This window comes from Taurulus bubalis (genome assembly GCF_910589615.1).
Source record: "Taurulus bubalis genome assembly, chromosome: 6".
In the NCBI taxonomy this organism is placed as follows: domain Eukaryota; kingdom Metazoa; phylum Chordata; class Actinopteri; order Perciformes; family Cottidae; genus Taurulus; species Taurulus bubalis.
The window spans coordinates 23,696,884-23,714,995 of NC_136594.1; the positions used below are offsets into that span (position 1 = coordinate 23,696,884).

At 40.2% G+C, this 18,112-nt stretch overlaps 2 protein-coding genes across 2 annotated transcripts; both read right to left on the minus strand.

The window, feature by feature from the left end:
* Nucleotides 1–10,066: 10,066 nt before the first annotated feature.
* On the minus strand, nt 10,067–11,639 carry LOC306737981 (replication factor C subunit 1-like). Its single transcript, XM_079219807.1, has 4 exons — nt 11,523–11,639; nt 11,226–11,439; nt 10,617–10,796; nt 10,067–10,515 (listed from the first exon to the last, which is right to left on the minus strand). Exons 1-4 carry the CDS (start codon nt 11,633–11,635, stop codon nt 10,414–10,416), a joined length of 609 nt encoding a protein of 202 aa, XP_079075933.1. The 5' UTR covers nt 11,636–11,639; the 3' UTR covers nt 10,067–10,413.
* Nucleotides 11,640–14,399: 2,760 nt separating this feature from the next.
* On the minus strand, nt 14,400–15,972 carry LOC306737982 (replication factor C subunit 1-like). The gene is made up of 4 exons (XM_079219808.1): nt 15,856–15,972; nt 15,559–15,772; nt 14,950–15,129; nt 14,400–14,848 (listed from the first exon to the last, which is right to left on the minus strand). The coding sequence occupies exons 1-4, from the start codon at nt 15,966–15,968 to the stop codon at nt 14,747–14,749; spliced, it is 609 nt and encodes a 202-aa protein (XP_079075934.1). The 5' UTR covers nt 15,969–15,972; the 3' UTR covers nt 14,400–14,746.
* Between the last annotated feature and the right edge of the window lie 2,140 nt (nt 15,973–18,112).

Genomic DNA, 18,112 nt, shown 5'->3' on the forward strand with positions numbered 1-18,112 from the left:
CATCATCAGGTTTCGCGGTACACCAGGAAGCATAATTCATGGGGCTAGCATCAATCCAGAACCAAGCACCTGTCTAGAAAACAGAAAGGAAAGAATAGTATAGATATACAAAAATAATTTCTTTCTAACACCATTATGCAATGTTTTACCTCTTGGCAATCAGAGCCTCCGATCCATACTGCATTAACTATATGATCCCTAACGAAAGCATGCTGCTTCCGGTTAAGGAGGGATGCAAGGTGTCCACCCTTCATCTGGCAGTTTTTCTGGAAATGAGTCAAGAGGATATCAATTATGCAAGGCAATACCACCGGAACAGTTTAAAAGCAATCTGAATCCATACATCTATATTATCCTGACTACCTCAGCTTGAGCCCAAGTCTTCTTTGATTTCTCATGAAAGAAACAGCGTCCTTCAAAAGAAATCCAACCGCCGGAACATACACCCTGGGAGTCACGAAGCATGGGGGGGCGTACATGATGCATGCCGGGGTCTACATGATGCATGGCGGGGTCTACATGATGCATGGCGGGGTCTACATGATGCATGGGGGGGTCTACATGAAGTACTGGAGCCGCTGTGGCGTCGAGGGTTCCTGAGAAAAAACAGAAGAGTGGGTAACACGTCTGATCACAGGTAGCCACCGAGTCTGTTTATCAGAAATGTGGAGTTTTCAATCCTTTTATTGTCAGAGCGGAGGGAACGACGATTAATCAGCTTTCTTTTTTTCTGTGACTTTATGAATGTGTACAGGATTGGTGAAGTGCACATTGTATTCTCAATGCAATCAGATGTGCACTGGTCTCCTTTGTTCTGCCCAATTTCTGAAGTCAAAAGCTGTGATGGCAGTTACTAATACTTTGCTAAACTAATGCTGATTACTGTTAGCACACACTTAGCTTGGTCTGCGTCTCGTTTAGTTTTGTGGGGAAAAAAATATTCATACCGAATTAATCTTTATGTTATTTCATAAAAAATTATAAAATGGAAAAAAACAAGTTAGTACATTCAGTTCTAGCTTCAGTTGAGGTGAGATCAAATCTCCCTTCTTCACTTGATCTCTCTGCTTTAGCTGTCAAGTCTTTCTCTGACAGTTTTTTCTGTTTCCATGTAAATTATATAATTATATGGAATTATATATTTTATATTGTTAACAATAAAAATAACAAAAAGTCGGATTCCAATCTTGCCTATCCTAGTTTTTTGTTGTTATTATTGTTATTATATATACATATATATGTACTAAATATGAATATTTACAGCATCTGAATAGGTCTACAGTTGAATATATTTACAGGCAGTATACTACACACAGAACGTACGACTCACCGTCATCATTAGCTCTAGTCAGAGCCATCATGGCACACACCAGTAGAGACACAGTCAGCATCCTCGTGGTGGAGATGGTGCAGACGATGAAGATGATTGATAGCCTGCATCAGGAGAGAAAAACACAAGAGTTGCAATGAATTACAAAGACAGCAGGGCACCACAGGACGAAGAAGAGGCTGAGAGCAAACCTGCTGTAGAAATGTCTTCTCTTCTTTCAGTGTCAGCTGTTGCCTCTGCATTCATGTGCTGCACTAGAGAAAGACCAGCTCTTATATACAGTCAATTGCATTTCACAAGATTATTCATTGACACAGTTATTGATTTGTATTTTGGACACTCGCATCAGTTTGAACTCGTCAACAAATCAAAGGGCACCAAATAACACACTGCAGCTTTAAAGTTAATATTAGAAAAAGGAGTGAATTCCTGAAGCTTCTAATATGCGACTAAAATGTGATTGAAACCCATCATTTTGACCTGAACCTAAACCATATTGCATATTAGTAGACAGGACAATATACATGACATTGTCTGGTTATATCAGGTGGATCTTGGATATGTCTTTAATATTGTATATTGCATTTAGTGATTTGCTACATGTTGTACATAACTGTGACATTGTGTCTGTTTGATACCTTAAAGAATGTGACACAACATAAGCATTTAATTTTCAGCAAATGCTCAGCTTTAATAAAGTTGGTGTCTGTATTGTATCCATCAGTGTGTGTTGAGTATTACTTAACTGGCACATTTACTACTGTTGGGAATATTTATCTCAGACACATCCGTTCCTGTTAATAATGCCAATGACGTCATTAGAAAAGCTTCTTCGATATCAAAGCTGAGTAGGACTGCACCTCGCAGGCTGGAGCATTTTTCAATTCTTGAAGTGCCGGATTCAAATAAACAGCTGACTTCCAAAACAGCTCTAATCATCTTCTCCTTGATTTGAGCATGACCTCAGACACCGCAGAGGAAAACAGTGTGCACAATGAAATAGTTACAGCTTTAAGTCTGGCTTGATCATGTGCACAATGGCATGCTAACATGCTGATGTGAAGCAGGTACAATGTTTACCATGTTCACCATTTCAGTGTAGCATGTTAGCATGCTAACATTTGCTTATTAGCGCATAACACAGTAGAGCTGAGGCGGTTTTGTTTTTTGGACACAAACTTAGGTTATGGGATCACCAGAGTTATTAATATTCATCCTGAGGGATACAGGTGTACCAAATGTGTGAACCCCGTTGTGGTGCATGAGAGAGAAGATCAAACCCCGGCTCATTTCTCACCTCAGAACAGATGGCGCCAATCACTGCATGAAGTGGGGTTTATTTGTCACATAATTAACATTTCTTTACATTGTGAGGTGAAATACTTGGACCCCTCCATTACTGCGCTAAATACAATTGTTGAGTGTGAAAAGTTGTGTCAGAAGGTTATAGAAATTGTAATCCCATGTCAGAAAGAAGTGGCGGTTATTCAAGCATCCGACTAGCAGTTAAGAAGTCTCCTGCTGCCACGCTGACGGTAGGATCAATGAGGTCATAGTAGGTGAGAGGAGAGGAACCAGAGACAAACACTCCTGGTAACTTATATGCCAACTTGATGGTCTCATTTGACAAGTCTGGCTCCCTCTTCCTCCTCCTATTGCTGCCGTTTAATACAAGCAGCAGAGTCGGACCAAATGGAAGTTCAGGTCTGCAGCATTAGAATTCAATTATGAAAGCAACATGGAAATGTATTTGCTGCTTGGATGCTGATGATACAAAGCCAACCTGTGGCCATGTTAGTTTATCTGATCAGCAGGAATGAACCAACCGCTGCATCACGCTGCTGAGTGCAGCAATATTGACTTTAAGGAAAATAGTGTCATTGACCAGAGACTTCCCGACAATCCCACTATCTGACCAATTTTAATGACAAATAGAGGTGGTCCTCTCATTCAGAAAGTAGCCAATCGACTGTCTGCATTCTTGTTGATAGAACCTGCTTGTGAAATATTACAAGCAGGTTTACTGGAAGTTCATCTAAGAGTTCAATCTGACGGAAGGTTGAAGGAAATCATGCCTTGTTTAGTGCATGTGCAGGAGTCATGGCTAAAGATCTCCCTGGAGAATAAAAAGCAGTGTCTTCATGATGCATGAAAACCATAAATATTTTCACTGGGAAACTTGACTCAGTTTCTTCAGTTAACATTAAGTGATGAATGCAATGGACATCCTTTTGAAGTGCCATTTATTTAACGTGATGTAAAGTGAATAATTGACAAAATATTTATTTTTGCCATGCTAGCAGCCTGACGTTGGTGATCCCTTCATTTACCATGAGGTTCATATGGTTTTGAGCGAAATATCTGAACTTTGGGATATTTTTCCATTCATTGTGATACAAACTTTTTTGCCAAAATTGAATTGTTCCCCATGCTGAAACCCAAAGAGTTCCAATTATCCAATATTTCACCTGAACTCCAAGAAAAGCCAACACTATGTTTTAAGCTTAATCATCTCAACCCATCATATATATTTTGTGACTCTACGGAGGTCGGGAACCCCTGAACAATATTACAGAACTTAAATTAGCTTAACTACCTCTACTGAACGCTATTTGACATGTCGTGTTCATGTCGTTCATTTACGCAGAGTTTGAAATAACTAATATGCTTTTAAAAGAAAGACACTCAAAGTATAAGCAGGCATACTGTTTATTCTCTTAAACTATTGTCTCTCATTCATTTGTGCCATTTAAGCCAAGTTTCCCAGTGAAAATATTTATGGTTTACATGCATCATGAAGACACTGCTTTTTATTCTCCAGGGAGATCTTTAGCCATGACTCCTGCACATGCACTAAACAAGGCATGATTTCCTTCAACCTTCCGTCAGATTGAACTCTTAGATGAACTTCCAGTAAACATGCTTGTAATATTTCACAAGCAGGTTATATCAACAAGAATGCAGACAGTCGATTGGCTACTTTCTGAATGAGAGGACCACCTCTATTTGTCATTAAAATTGGTCAGATAGTGGGATTGTCGGGAAGTCTCTGGTCAATGACACTATTTTCCTTAAAGTCAATATTGCTGCACTCAGCAGCGTGATGCAGCGGTTGGTTCATTCCTGCTGATCAGATAAACTAACATGGCCACAGGTTGGCTTTGTATCATCAGCATCCAAGCAGCAAATACTAAATAATTTTTTAATAATTTCCATGTTGCTTTCATAATTGAATTCTAATGCTGCAGACTAGGTAAGTTACCAGGAGTGTTTGTCTCTGGTTCCTCTCCTCTCACCTACTATGACCTCATTGATCCTACCGTCAGCGTGGCAGCAGGAGACTTCTTAACTGCTAGTCGGATGCTTGAATAACCGCCACTTCTTTCTGACATGGGATTACAATTTCTATAACCTTCTGACACAACTTTTCACACTCAACAATTGTATTTAGCACAGTAATGGACAGAGGTGTCAAAAGGATTCACATTCATTACTCAAGTAGAAGTATAGATACTAGGGTTTAAAAATACTTCTGTAAAAGTTGAAGTATCAACTCAAGCTTTTTACTTAAGTAAAAGTACTGGTTTAAAAACTACTTAAAAGTAATGTAAGGGGAATGTTTTTTTTTCTATTAAGGACAACTCTTAAGCCGCGTCTCAGGGGCCTATAGTGCACTACCCCACCTCCCCCAAAACAATCCTTTTTATAAAGGCCATAATGACTATAATGTTTTAAAATGTTATGTTGAAAAATGTGGGATGCACTAGTCTACCCGTTTCAGCTGCATATATGCCCATTTAAAATGATCACATTTTATTACAATGCAAATACATTAAAGTACCATATGTGTACTACTGAGCATTAACATGCGTTTCATGGAGCGGAAGACATGATAACTAGTTGCATATAAGTATTGTAATAGTGCAAAATAGGCGGCGGCGGCAACGTCGACACAAACACTTAAAGCTGTGGTTCTCAAACTTTTTCTGTAAATAACATAATTGTGTGACTCATCTGTGCTTTTATAAATAACAGAATAAAGAAAATTGCAATCACTTTCAAGTAAATCAGATTGCCCCATCAGACAATGTTTTGTGCAAGTTCTATCTGTGCAAAAAATTACTCATATTTAGTTACTACTAAATAGCTCATTGTGGAAAACAATAAGCTTTTAATTTTTTTTGCCAAACAAAACAGAATGAGTGCAGATATGTGAGCATCAGGCCATACCAGTATTAGTGGCTGCAGTGACCTGCTTTCCTCGACACATATGTTATAAACGGGGTTGTAGATTTGATACGGCCTCTCTAAATTCATGCTCAATATTGAGCTTAGATCTGTTTTTTTATTTTGAGAAACGCAACAGCAAGAAAAGACGAGCTCACGGAGCTCACGGCGTCGCGTCAAATCGCGCATGCGCAAGCGTAACCTGTTAACGGCGTACCTTAACCATTTACCCGAAAGTACAGGCATTTGTCCATGTATTTATTAATGACTTAGTTTTATATCCGTGTACTTTGTACTTTTGTAATATGTGAAGCCAGCAGCTCATTGTTGGTAGAAGGAACGAGCACCGTGGCTCGTTTCACCTGGAGCAGGAGAGCTGCTCCGGGTTCAGAGAGCTGCTCCGGGTTCAGAGAGCTGCTCCGGTGCGAGGAGAACTCCGGTTGCTCTTCACAGGAGAGCTGCTGTTGCATCTTCACCCTGGGAGCGTTTAAAACACAGATATAGCGGTCTACTTTTCACGCGACATATTTTTCGACGCTATCTGTCCGCTGGTATATGTGCTCAGTGCTCACCTGTGTGCGCGCGCACGTATCTGTGGGCAACGGGGCGGAGAGTTTGTGTGTGTTTCTTACGAACAACTTCCGTTTTTTGTACCTTCAAAATAAGAGCGCAACCTGAAATGCACCGACTGCAGTAACAAAACGGACTAAAATAAAGGACAAAAAAAAGGAACAAACTATTACAATACTTTAAACTCTCAGAGGTCCGTTACAGTCACTACCAAACCAGATTGGATGCATTTCAAATGCATGAATTTGTATCCATGAAGCATCCCGTGTTGGTTCAACTGCTCCTGCAGAAACAGAGCGACATCCAGCACGTCAGACTGGGCTTTCCGTCTGAACAATCCTAACGCCTTGAGATGCCTGCGCAGTGTTGACATACTCAATTTAATACCATCCTCATTTTTTAGAAACATCAGTATTTCCCAGTGTCTCAAACCGAGAAGGTAATAATAGCAGATTAACTGCGATAGCGCCATAATTGCCACTGAGAGAGGATTTACAGACGTTTCCTTTTTCTTTTTCTTTTTCTTTTCAAGTAATTACGAGATCAGGATGTCGTAATTACGAGAAAAGGGGTCTATTTTTTTTTAATCCAGTGAATGCAATGCGCTTCCGTAGAAAACAAACCAAAATGAAATAGTAACGAGGCTATTTTTAAAATGTAGGGAGTAGAAAGTACAGATATTTGCGTGAAAATGTAAGGAGTAGAAGTAAAAAGTCGTCTGAAAAATAAATACTCCAGTAAAGTATAGATACCCAAAATGTCTACTTAAGTAAGGTAACGAAGTATTTGTACTTCGTTACTTGACACCTCTGGTAATGGAGGGGTCCAAGTATTTCACCTCACAATGTAGAGAAATGTTAACTATGTGACAAATAAACCCCACTTCATGCAGTGATTGACGTCATCTGTTCTGAGGTGAGAAATGAGCCGGGGTTTGATCTTCTCTCTCATGCACCACAACGGGGTTCACACATTTGGTACACCTGTATCCCTCAGGATGAATATTAATAACTCTGGTGATCCCATAACCTAAGTTTGTGTCCAAAAAACAAAACCGCCTCAGCTCTACTGTGTTATGCGCTAATAAGCAAATGTTAGCATGCTAACATGCTACACTGAAATGGTGAACATGGTAAACATTGTACCTGCTTCACATCAGCATGTTAGCATGCCATCGTGCACATGATCAAGCCAGACTTAAAGCTGTAACTATTTCATTGTGCACACTGTTTTCCTCTGCGGTGTCTGAGGTCATGCTCAAATCAAGGAGAAGATGATTAGAGCTGTTTTGGAAGTCAGCTGTTTATTTGAATCCGGCACTTCAAGAATTGAAAAATGCTCCAGCCTGCGAGGTGCAGTCCTACTCAGCTTTGATATCGAAGAAGCTTTTCTAATGACGTCATTGGCATTATTAACAGGAACGGATGTGTCTGAGATAAATATTCCCAACAGTAGTAAATGTGCCAGTTAAGTAATACTCAACACACACTGATGGATACAATACAGACACCAACTTTATTAAAGCTGAGCATTTGCTGAAAATTAAATGCTTATGTTGTGTCACATTCTTTAAGGTATCAAACAGACACAATGTCACAGTTATGTACAACATGTAGCAAATCACTAAATGCAATATACAATATTAAAGACATATCCAAGATCCACCTGATATAACCAGACAATGTCATGTATATTGTCCTGTCTACTAATATGCAATATGGTTTAGGTTCAGGTCAAAATGATGGGTTTCAATCACATTTTAGTCGCATATTAGAAGCTTCAGGAATTCACTCCTTTTTCTAATATTAACTTTAAAGCTGCAGTGTGTTATTTGGTGCCTTTTGATTTGTTGATGAGTTCAAACTGATGCGAGTGTCCAAAATACAAATCAATAACTGCATCAATGAATAATCTTGTGAAATGCAATTGACTGTATATAAGAGCTGGTCTTTCTCTAGTGCAGCACATGAATGCAGAGGCAACAGCTGACACTGAAAGAAGAGAAGACATTTCTACAGCAGGTTTGCTCTCAGCCTCTTCTTCGTCCTGTGGTGTCCTGCTGTCTTTGTAATTCATTGCAACTCTTGTGTTTTTCTCTCCTGATGCAGGCTATCAATCATCTTCATCGTCTGCACCATCTCCACCACGAGGATGCTGACTGTGTCTCTACTGGTGTGTGCCATGATGGCTCTGACTAGAGCTAATGATGACGGTGAGTCGTACGTTCTGTGTGTAGTATACTGCCTGTAAATATATTCAACTGTAGACCTATTCAGATGCTGTAAATATTCATATTTAGTACATATATATGTATATATAATAACAGTAATAACAACAAAAAACTAGGATAGGCAAGATTGGAATCCGACTTTTTGTTATTTTTATTGTTAACAATATAAAATATATAATTCCATATAATTATATAATTTACATGGAAACAGAAAAAACTGTCAGAGAAAGACTTGACAGCTAAAGCAGAGAGATCAAGTGAAGAAGGGAGATTTGATCTCACCTCAACTGAAGCTAGAACTGAATGTACTAACTTGTTTTTTTCCATTTTATATTTTTTTATGAAATAACATAAAGATTAATTCGGTATGAATATTTTTTTCCCCACAAAACTAAACGAGACGCAGACCAAGCTAAGTGTGTGCTAACAGTAATCAGTATTAGTTTAGCAAAGTATTAGTAACTGCCATCACAGCTTTTGACTTCAGAAATTGGGCAGAACAAAGGAGACCAGTGCACATTGACATGTTCTTACTTGACTGTTGTTTCTAATGAGCAAAGGAAGGACTACTATGTAAACTACAACAGCAACGCAAAACCTGTTTGACTTTGATGCAGAAGACCACAGCTCACACCACACCACCATTCTGTCTATTATCTCTCTATAGTTGTATTTCTTTGAAAGATATGGCTGTAAAATCAATCTCTTATTCTGCTGTTTGAAGACTAACGTTGAATGTAAAAATCTGAGTTATGCTTTATGCAATTTCATTTACATAAATTGTATCCCTGTCATTTTTACCCCTCCACTGTCAGTGCTTTTCCAAACCAGAGATTTGTATATTGTATTTCTCCAATAAAGAAAACAATTGAACATTTGTCCTTTCAGCATTTACATAGACATGCATCTAAAGATATACAAACCTGGCTGCACTTGAAAAGTAAAAACAACAACATTGCATCATCTTTAAAAAACAACAGTTGCTCAATCTTAATAATCAGAACGTTTTACTGGATAATATTCGTAGCATACTCCTTACTTAATATAGTATATGATTAGTCTAGAATGTATTTTAAATCATAATTCAGTCCAACTTGTTTCTAAGCTTCATGTTTTGCTATCTTGGTCAGAGACACTTATTTTAATTAAAATCTAATCAATTTGTTTAGCTTCATTGGTCGCAGTTCGATACAATTTTAAATAAAAAAACACAAATCCTCAAACTAACTTTTGAATATACATCTACGATACCATATACAGTACATTTGGCTTTAAATACATTCATATTTCTTCTCTTAAATAATAATTTTTGATCCCATAGGACAAAAGCTGTAAGGGAAGACATTGCGAGGGTTAACACTTGTAATTTAAAGAAGATGAAAGCGACTGACTGAACTTTTAATCTCAAAAGTCATAGTGTAGTCTGTAGAAAAAAGTTATACAAATAGTTCTGTATGTCAAACAAAATTAATTAAAAACTCAATTTGATAATAAAATAAAGAAGACCTCCCAGAAACCATTTTCTAAAAGTGTCTGTTGAACAAAGAAATAAATAACTGACACTTGTGAGTGACATATTTCTCCTTTTAATCCTCATGAAATGTATTTTATTTTTTTTACAAAAATTGCAATTTACAAAGAATATCATTGCTAACCGTAGAGATAAAACATTTCTGTATTGTCGTCGTAGCAAAGAGAGCAGAGTCACATTATTTACAGCCTTAACACCCACAAACTGACGACGCAAGAAATGCACTATACTCCTGATGAGACACGTTGCTATGGAGTTGTATAGACATGATGATGGATGAACTAGCAGATGATATACAGCATTTGTCCGCTGAGGGGAAACTCGACAGGAAGTTATAAAAGTGGAAACCTTTCTTACTAGCTCGGTGGGGTTAGCGCTAGGTGTTTGCATGAGTTGCCTGCAGTAACAACACTCACTACTTTCTGAAACTCATTTAAGGATCGCTGCAAGTGCAGAGAAAGAATATTACAGTCTGTGGGTGCGGAGGGAGGCAGACCAGGAAGGTTCTCCTCCTCTGGTCATTGGTCATTTCTTCCCCTTGCCTGGTCCTTTCCCCTTGCCTTTGCCCTTCCCAGAATCTTCCTTCTTCTCTTTCTTTGACTCCTTGACTGCTTTGGCCTTCTTCTGCTGCAGGGAGGAACAAGACACAGGCGACGCGTCAACAGGGCGAGATATAAAAGGCCGCCTTGAGCTCCATATCGTCGTTATCCCGCCGTCAAGGCCCTTACTTTGATCATGGCGTCGGCTTTGACGCCCTCGTCCTCGGACTCCCGCGCCTCGTTGTCCACGTCCTCTCCTCCCAACTCGGACTCCCCGCCGCCACCGCGGCGTCCCTTCTTCACCGCTTGCAGAGAGTACGGCGTCAGGTGGACTTCTCTGTTGTAGGCTCGCGTGAATGCCGCTTTCACCTGCAAGGAAGACAGCGCACCGGTGCGTTTCAAGTCGTGAAGTAGAGAACATCAATCAGGGTTCACACACATTTCAACCAATGGATTTCCATGACCAAACATTGTGAAATCTCGGTGTATACATGGAAAAAGTAAGAACATTTAGTATTTAAACTAACAATGAGAATTCCAAAGTATACAGTACACCTTAAATGACACAAATGATACAATAGTTTGATTTAAAGAATAAACATTTATAGATAGAGCGTTAGTCTGCTTATTTGAGCATCTTTCCTTTAAAAGCATATTCATTATTTCAAACTCAGCGTAAACAAAAGACACATTTCCATGACTTTTGGGATCTTATTTTTTTCCATTTTAAAATTCCATGACTTTTCCAGGTTTTCCATGCCCAACACCAAAATATGACCGTTGCTCCCTGCCACTGACCTTAGAGTCCAGTTTGGAGTAGGGGTCTGGCTGTCCGCCCCAGACGCTGACCTCCATGATGCTGTCCACGTCTTCCCTGATGAGCTGGTAGTTGTCCAGCAGCTGCACGGCGTCACCGGCGCCCTCCGCTCCGAGCCTCTGGAGGGGGCTCAGCAGCGCCTGCCGCAGGTAGAACAAGTAGTCCAGGTTCACCGCCTGCCTGCTGCACATCGTCCTGCGCGAGCCGAACAAACGAGACGCTCAGATGTGCTTGTGCGAGTAAATAGTTACAGGGACGAGCGATCGAGGCCGACTCACTTCAAGCACATGTGTGAGGCCAGCTCCTGGACGATGCGCGAATGTTTGTTGGTGGAGGAGAACTTGCCGAGCCAGCTGGGGAAGGTGGGGAACTGACTCATGTAGCCTTTCATCAGCTCGCCTGGTAACACACTGGCGTAGACGGCCTACGAGCGCGCGCACACACACACACACACACACACACACACACACACACACACACACACACACACACACACACAACGATGAATCTCTGGTGCCTCGACGCCAGAGCATGCATTTCATTACATTTAAATGTCATCATCATTTTCATTTAATTTTATGTCTTTAAAAAAAAAAACACTATAAAAAAAATCATATTGTCATATTATTATTTTTTAAGTATATTCTTCCACATAAAAACAATGTACGTCATAAAAAGTCATAGTATATCATGATATAATATGGCGTAATAAAAAAAAAAAAAAGGTAGGACTTCTGATTCCTCGTCTGATTTTTACAGCACTTGCCAAATAAAAGTTCAGATTACGGAATGTGGAGAAGTAGAAGTGTGGTAATCACATTTAAGGGCTGAAGGGCTCATTGCATTGGTGGAATATGGTTTTCAAAAAAGTTCATAATGCTAGTCTCCTTCAAAAAGATTTATCAAACAGGCAAAATAAAGAAATAAAGAAAAATGACCGAAGCGTTAAGACCGACAGACGTCTTCATCAGGGTCCAGGATTAGGTTCAGATTAAAGAGTTCCGACTGCTTGCATTCATTCTTGAAAAAGTAGCCACGCGTGTACAGAAAATTGACGTTGGTGTGATACATTGACAATCGTGAGGTAGTGACTCACACCTTCACCGGTAGCCGGAGTCCTCACAGCAGTGGCCCGATGTTTGACTCAGACTCACGGCCCCTCCCGTTGCCGTCTATCTTCAGCTGTACTATATTAATAAAAGGTGAAAACTCTTCCCCCACTCAATATGTGAGATGGGACAGCGTCGAGTGTGTTACCTGGGTGGGCAGGTAAATGGTTAAGGTACGCCGTTAACAGGTTACGCTTGCGCATGCGCGATTTGACGCGACGCCGTGAGCTCCGTGAGCTCGTCTTTTCTTGCTGTTGCGTTTCTCAAAATAAAAAAACAGATCTAAGCTCAATATTGAGCATGAATTTAGAGAGGCCGTATCAAATCTACAACCCCGTTTATAACATATGTGTCGAGGAAAGCAGGTCACTGCAGCCACTAATACTGGTATGGCCTGATGCTCACATATCTGCACTCATTCTGTTTTGTTTGGCAAAAAAAATTAAAAGCTTATTGTTTTCCACAATGAGCTATTTAGTAGTAACTAAATATGAGTAATTTTTTGCACAGATAGAACTTACACAAAACATTGTCTGATGGGGCAATCTGATTTACTTGAAAGTGATTGCAATTTTCTTTATTCTGTTATTTATAAAAGCACAGATGAGTCACACAATTATGTTATTTACAGAAAAAGTTTGAGAACCACAGCTTTAAGTGTTTGTGTCGACGTTGCCGCCGCCGCCTATTTTGCACTATTACAATACTTATAGGCAACTAGTTATCATGTCTTCCGCTCCATGAAACGCATGTTAATGCTCAGTAGTACACATATGGTACTTTAATGTATTTGCATTGTAATAAAATGTGATCATTTTAAATGGGCATATATGCAGCTGAAACGGGTAGACTAGTGCATCCCACATTTTTCAACATAACATTTTAAAACATTATAGTCATTATGGCCTTTATAAAAAGGATTGTTTTGGGGGAGGTGGGGTAGTGCACTATAGGCCCCTGAGACGCGGCTTAAGAGTTGTCCTTAATAGAAAAAAAAACATTCCCCTTACATTACTTTTAAGTAGTTTTTAAACCAGTACTTTTACTTAAGTAAAAAGCTTGAGTTGATACTTCAACTTTTACAGAAGTATTTTTAAACCCTAGTATCTATACTTCTACTTGAGTAATGAATGTGAATCCTTTTGACACCTCTGTCCATTACTGTGCTAAATACAATTGTTGAGTGTGAAAAGTTGTGTCAGAAGGTTATAGAAATTGTAATCCCATGTCAGAAAGAAGTGGCGGTTATTCAAGCATCCGACTAGCAGTTAAGAAGTCTCCTGCTGCCACGCTGACGGTAGGATCAATGAGGTCATAGTAGGTGAGAGGAGAGGAACCAGAGACAAACACTCCTGGTAACTTACCTAGTCTGCAGCATTAGAATTCAATTATGAAAGCAACATGGAAATTATTAAAAAAGTATTTAGTATTTGCTGCTTGGATGCTGATGATACAAAGCCAACCTGTGGCCATGTTAGTTTATCTGATCAGCAGGAATGAACCAACCGCTGCATCACGCTGCTGAGTGCAGCAATATTGACTTTAAGGAAAATAGTGTCATTGACCAGAGACTTCCCGACAATCCCACTATCTGACCAATTTTAATGACAAATAGAGGTGGTCCTCTCATTCAGAAAGTAGCCAATCGACTGTCTGCATTCTTGTTGATATAACCTGCTTGTGAAATATTAAAAGCATGTTTACTGGAAGTTCATCTAAGAGTTCAATCTGACGGAAGGTTGAAGGAAATCATGCCTTGTTTAGTGCATGTGCAGGAGTCATGGCTAAAGATCTCCCTGGAGAATAAAAAGCAGTGTCTTCATGATGCATGTAAACCATAAATATTTTCACTGGGAAACTTGTGACGTGTCTGTTGAACAAAGAAATAAATAACTGACACTTGTGAGTGACATATTTCTCCTTTTAATCCTCATGAAATGTATTTTATTTTTTTTACAAAAATTGCAATTTACAAAGAATATCATTGCTAACCGTAGAGATAAAACATTTCTGTATTGTCGTCGTAGCAAAGAGAGCAGAGTCACATTATTTACAGCCTTAACACCCACAAACTGACGACGCAAGAAATGCACTATACTCCTGATGAGACACGTTGCTATGGAGTTGTATAGACATGATGATGGATGAACTAGCAGATGATATACAGCATTTGTCCGCTGAGGGGAAACTCGACAGGAAGTTATAAAAGTGGAAACCTTTCTTACTAGCTCGGTGGGGTTAGCGCTAGGTGTTTGCATGAGTTGCCTGCAGTAACAACACTCACTACTTTCTGAAACTCATTTAAGGATCGCTGCAAGTGCAGAGAAAGAATATTACAGTCTGTGGGTGCGGAGGGAGGCAGACCAGGAAGGTTCTCCTCCTCTGGTCATTGGTCATTTCTTCCCCTTGCCTGGTCCTTTCCCCTTGCCTTTGCCCTTCCCAGAATCTTCCTTCTTCTCTTTCTTTGACTCCTTGACTGCTTTGGCCTTCTTCTGCTGCAGGGAGGAACAAGACACAGGCGACGCGTCAACAGGGCGAGATATAAAAGGCCGCCTTGAGCTCCATATCGTCGTTATCCCGCCGTCAAGGCCCTTACTTTGATCATGGCGTCGGCTTTGACGCCCTCGTCCTCGGACTCCCGCGCCTCGTTGTCCACGTCCTCTCCTCCCAACTCGGACTCCCCGCCGCCACCGCGGCGTCCCTTCTTCACCGCTTGCAGAGAGTACGGCGTCAGGTGGACTTCTCTGTTGTAGGCTCGCGTGAATGCCGCTTTCACCTGCAAGGAAGACAGCGCACCGGTGCGTTTCAAGTCGTGAAGTAGAGAACATCAATCAGGGTTCACACACATTTCAACCAATGGATTTCCATGACCAAACATTGTGAAATCTCGGTGTATACATGGAAAAAGTAAGAACATTTAGTATTTAAACTAACAATGAGAATTCCAAAGTATACAGTACACCTTAAATGACACAAATGATACAATAGTTTGATTAAAAGAATAAACATTTATAGATAGAGCGTTAGTCTGCTTATTTGAGCATCTTTCCTTTAAAAGCATATTCATTATTTCAAACTCAGCGTAAACAAAAGACACATTTCCATGACTTTTGGGATCTTATTTTTTTCCATTTTAAAATTCCATGACTTTTCCAGGTTTTCCATGCCCAACACCAAAATATGACCGTTGCTCCCTGCCACTGACCTTAGAGTCCAGTTTGGAGTAGGGGTCTGGCTGTCCGCCCCAGACGCTGACCTCCATGATGCTGTCCACGTCTTCCCTGATGAGCTGGTAGTTGTCCAGCAGCTGCACGGCGTCACCGGCGCCCTCCGCTCCGAGCCTCTGGAGGGGGCTCAGCAGCGCCTGCCGCAGGTAGAACAAGTAGTCCAGGTTCACCGCCTGCCTGCTGCACATCGTCCTGCGCGAGCCGAACAAACGAGACGCTCAGATGTGCTTGTGCGAGTAAATAGTTACAGGGACGAGCGATCGAGGCCGACTCACTTCAAGCACATGTGTGAGGCCAGCTCCTGGACGATGCGCGAATGTTTGTTGGTGGAGGAGAACTTGCCGAGCCAGCTGGGGAAGGTGGGGAACTGACTCATGTAGCCTTTCATCAGCTCGCCTGGTAACACACTGGCGTAGACGGCCTACGAGCGCGCGCGCACACACACACACACACACACACACACACACACACACACACACACACACACACACACACAACGATGAATCTCTGGTGCCTCGACGCCAGAGCATGCATTTCATTACATTTAAATGTCATCATCATTTTCATTTAATTTTATGTCTTTAAAAAAAAAAACACTATAAAAAAAATCATATTGTCATATTATTATTTTTTAAGTATATTCTTCCACATAAAAACAATGTACGTCATAAAAAGTCATAGTATATCATGATATAATATGGCGTAATAAAAAATAAAAAAAAGGTAGGACTTCTGATTCCTCGTCTGATTTTTACAGCACTTGCCAAATAAAAGTTCAGATTACGGAATGTGGAGAAGTAGAAGTGTGGTAATCACATTTAAGGGCTGAAGGGCTCATTGCATTGGTGGAATATGGTTTTCAAAAAAGTTCATAATGCTAGTCTCCTTCAAAAAGATTTATCAAACAGGCAAAATAAAGAAATAAAGAAAAATGACCGAAGCGTTAAGACCGACAGACGTCTTCATCAGGGTCCAGGATTAGGTTCAGATTAAAGAGTTCCGACTGCTTGCATTCATTCTTGAAAAAGTAGCCACGCGTGTACAGAAAATTGACGTTGGTGTGATACATTGACAATCGTGAGGTAGTGACTCACACCTTCACCGGTAGCCGGAGTCCTCACAGCAGTGGCCCGATGTTTGACTCAGACTCACGGCCCCTCCCGTTGCCGTCTATCTTCAGCTGTACTATATTAATAAAAGGTGAAAACTCTTCCCCCACTCAATATGTGAGATGGGACAGCGTCGAGTGTGTTACCTGGGTGGGCAGGTAAATGGTTAAGGTACGCCGTTAACAGGTTACGCTTGCGCATGCGCGATTTGACGCGACGCCGTGAGCTCCGTGAGCTCGTCTTTTCTTGCTGTTGCGTTTCTCAAAATAAAAAAACAGATCTAAGCTCAATATTGAGCATGAATTTAGAGAGGCCGTATCAAATCTACAACCCCGTTTATAACATATGTGTCGAGGAAAGCAGGTCACTGCAGCCACTAATACTGGTATGGCCTGATGCTCACATATCTGCACTCATTCTGTTTTGTTTGGCAAAAAAAATTAAAAGCTTATTGTTTTCCACAATGAGCTATTTAGTAGTAACTAAATATGAGTATTTTTTTGCACAGATAGAACTTGCACAAAACATTGTCTGATGGGGCAATCTGATTTACTTGAAAGTGATTGCAATTTTCTTTATTCTGTTATTTATAAAAGCACAGATGAGTCACACAATTATGTTATTTACAGAAAAAGTTTGAGAACCACAGCTTTAAGTGTTTGTGTCGACGTTGCCGCCGCCGCCTATTTTGCACTATTACAATACTTATAGGCAACTAGTTATCATGTCTTCCGCTCCATGAAACGCATGTTAATGCTCAGTAGTACACATATGGTACTTTAATGTATTTGCATTGTAATAAAATGTGATCATTTTAAATGGGCATATATGCAGCTGAAACGGGTAGACTAGTGCATCCCACATTTTTCAACATAACATTTTAAAACATTATAGTCATTATGGCCTTTATAAAAAGGATTGTTTTGGGGGAGGTGGGGTAGTGCACTATAGGCCCCTGAGACGCGGCTTAAGAGTTGTCCTTAATAGAAAAAAAAACATTCCCCTTACATTACTTTTAAGTAGTTTTTAAACCAGTACTTTTACTTAAGTAAAAAGCTTGAGTTGATACTTCAACTTTTACAGAAGTATTTTTAAACCCTAGTATCTATACTTCTACTTGAGTAATGAATGTGAATCCTTTTGACACCTCTGTCCATTACTGTGCTAAATACAATTGTTGAGTGTGAAAAGTTGTGTCAGAAGGTTATAGAAATTGTAATCCCATGTCAGAAAGAAGTGGCGGTTATTCAAGCATCCGACTAGCAGTTAAGAAGTCTCCTGCTGCCACGCTGACGGTAGGATCAATGAGGTCATAGTAGGTGAGAGGAGAGGAACCAGAGACAAACACTCCTGGTAACTTACCTAGTCTGCAGCATTAGAATTCAATTATGAAAGCAACATGGAAATTATTAAAAAATTATTT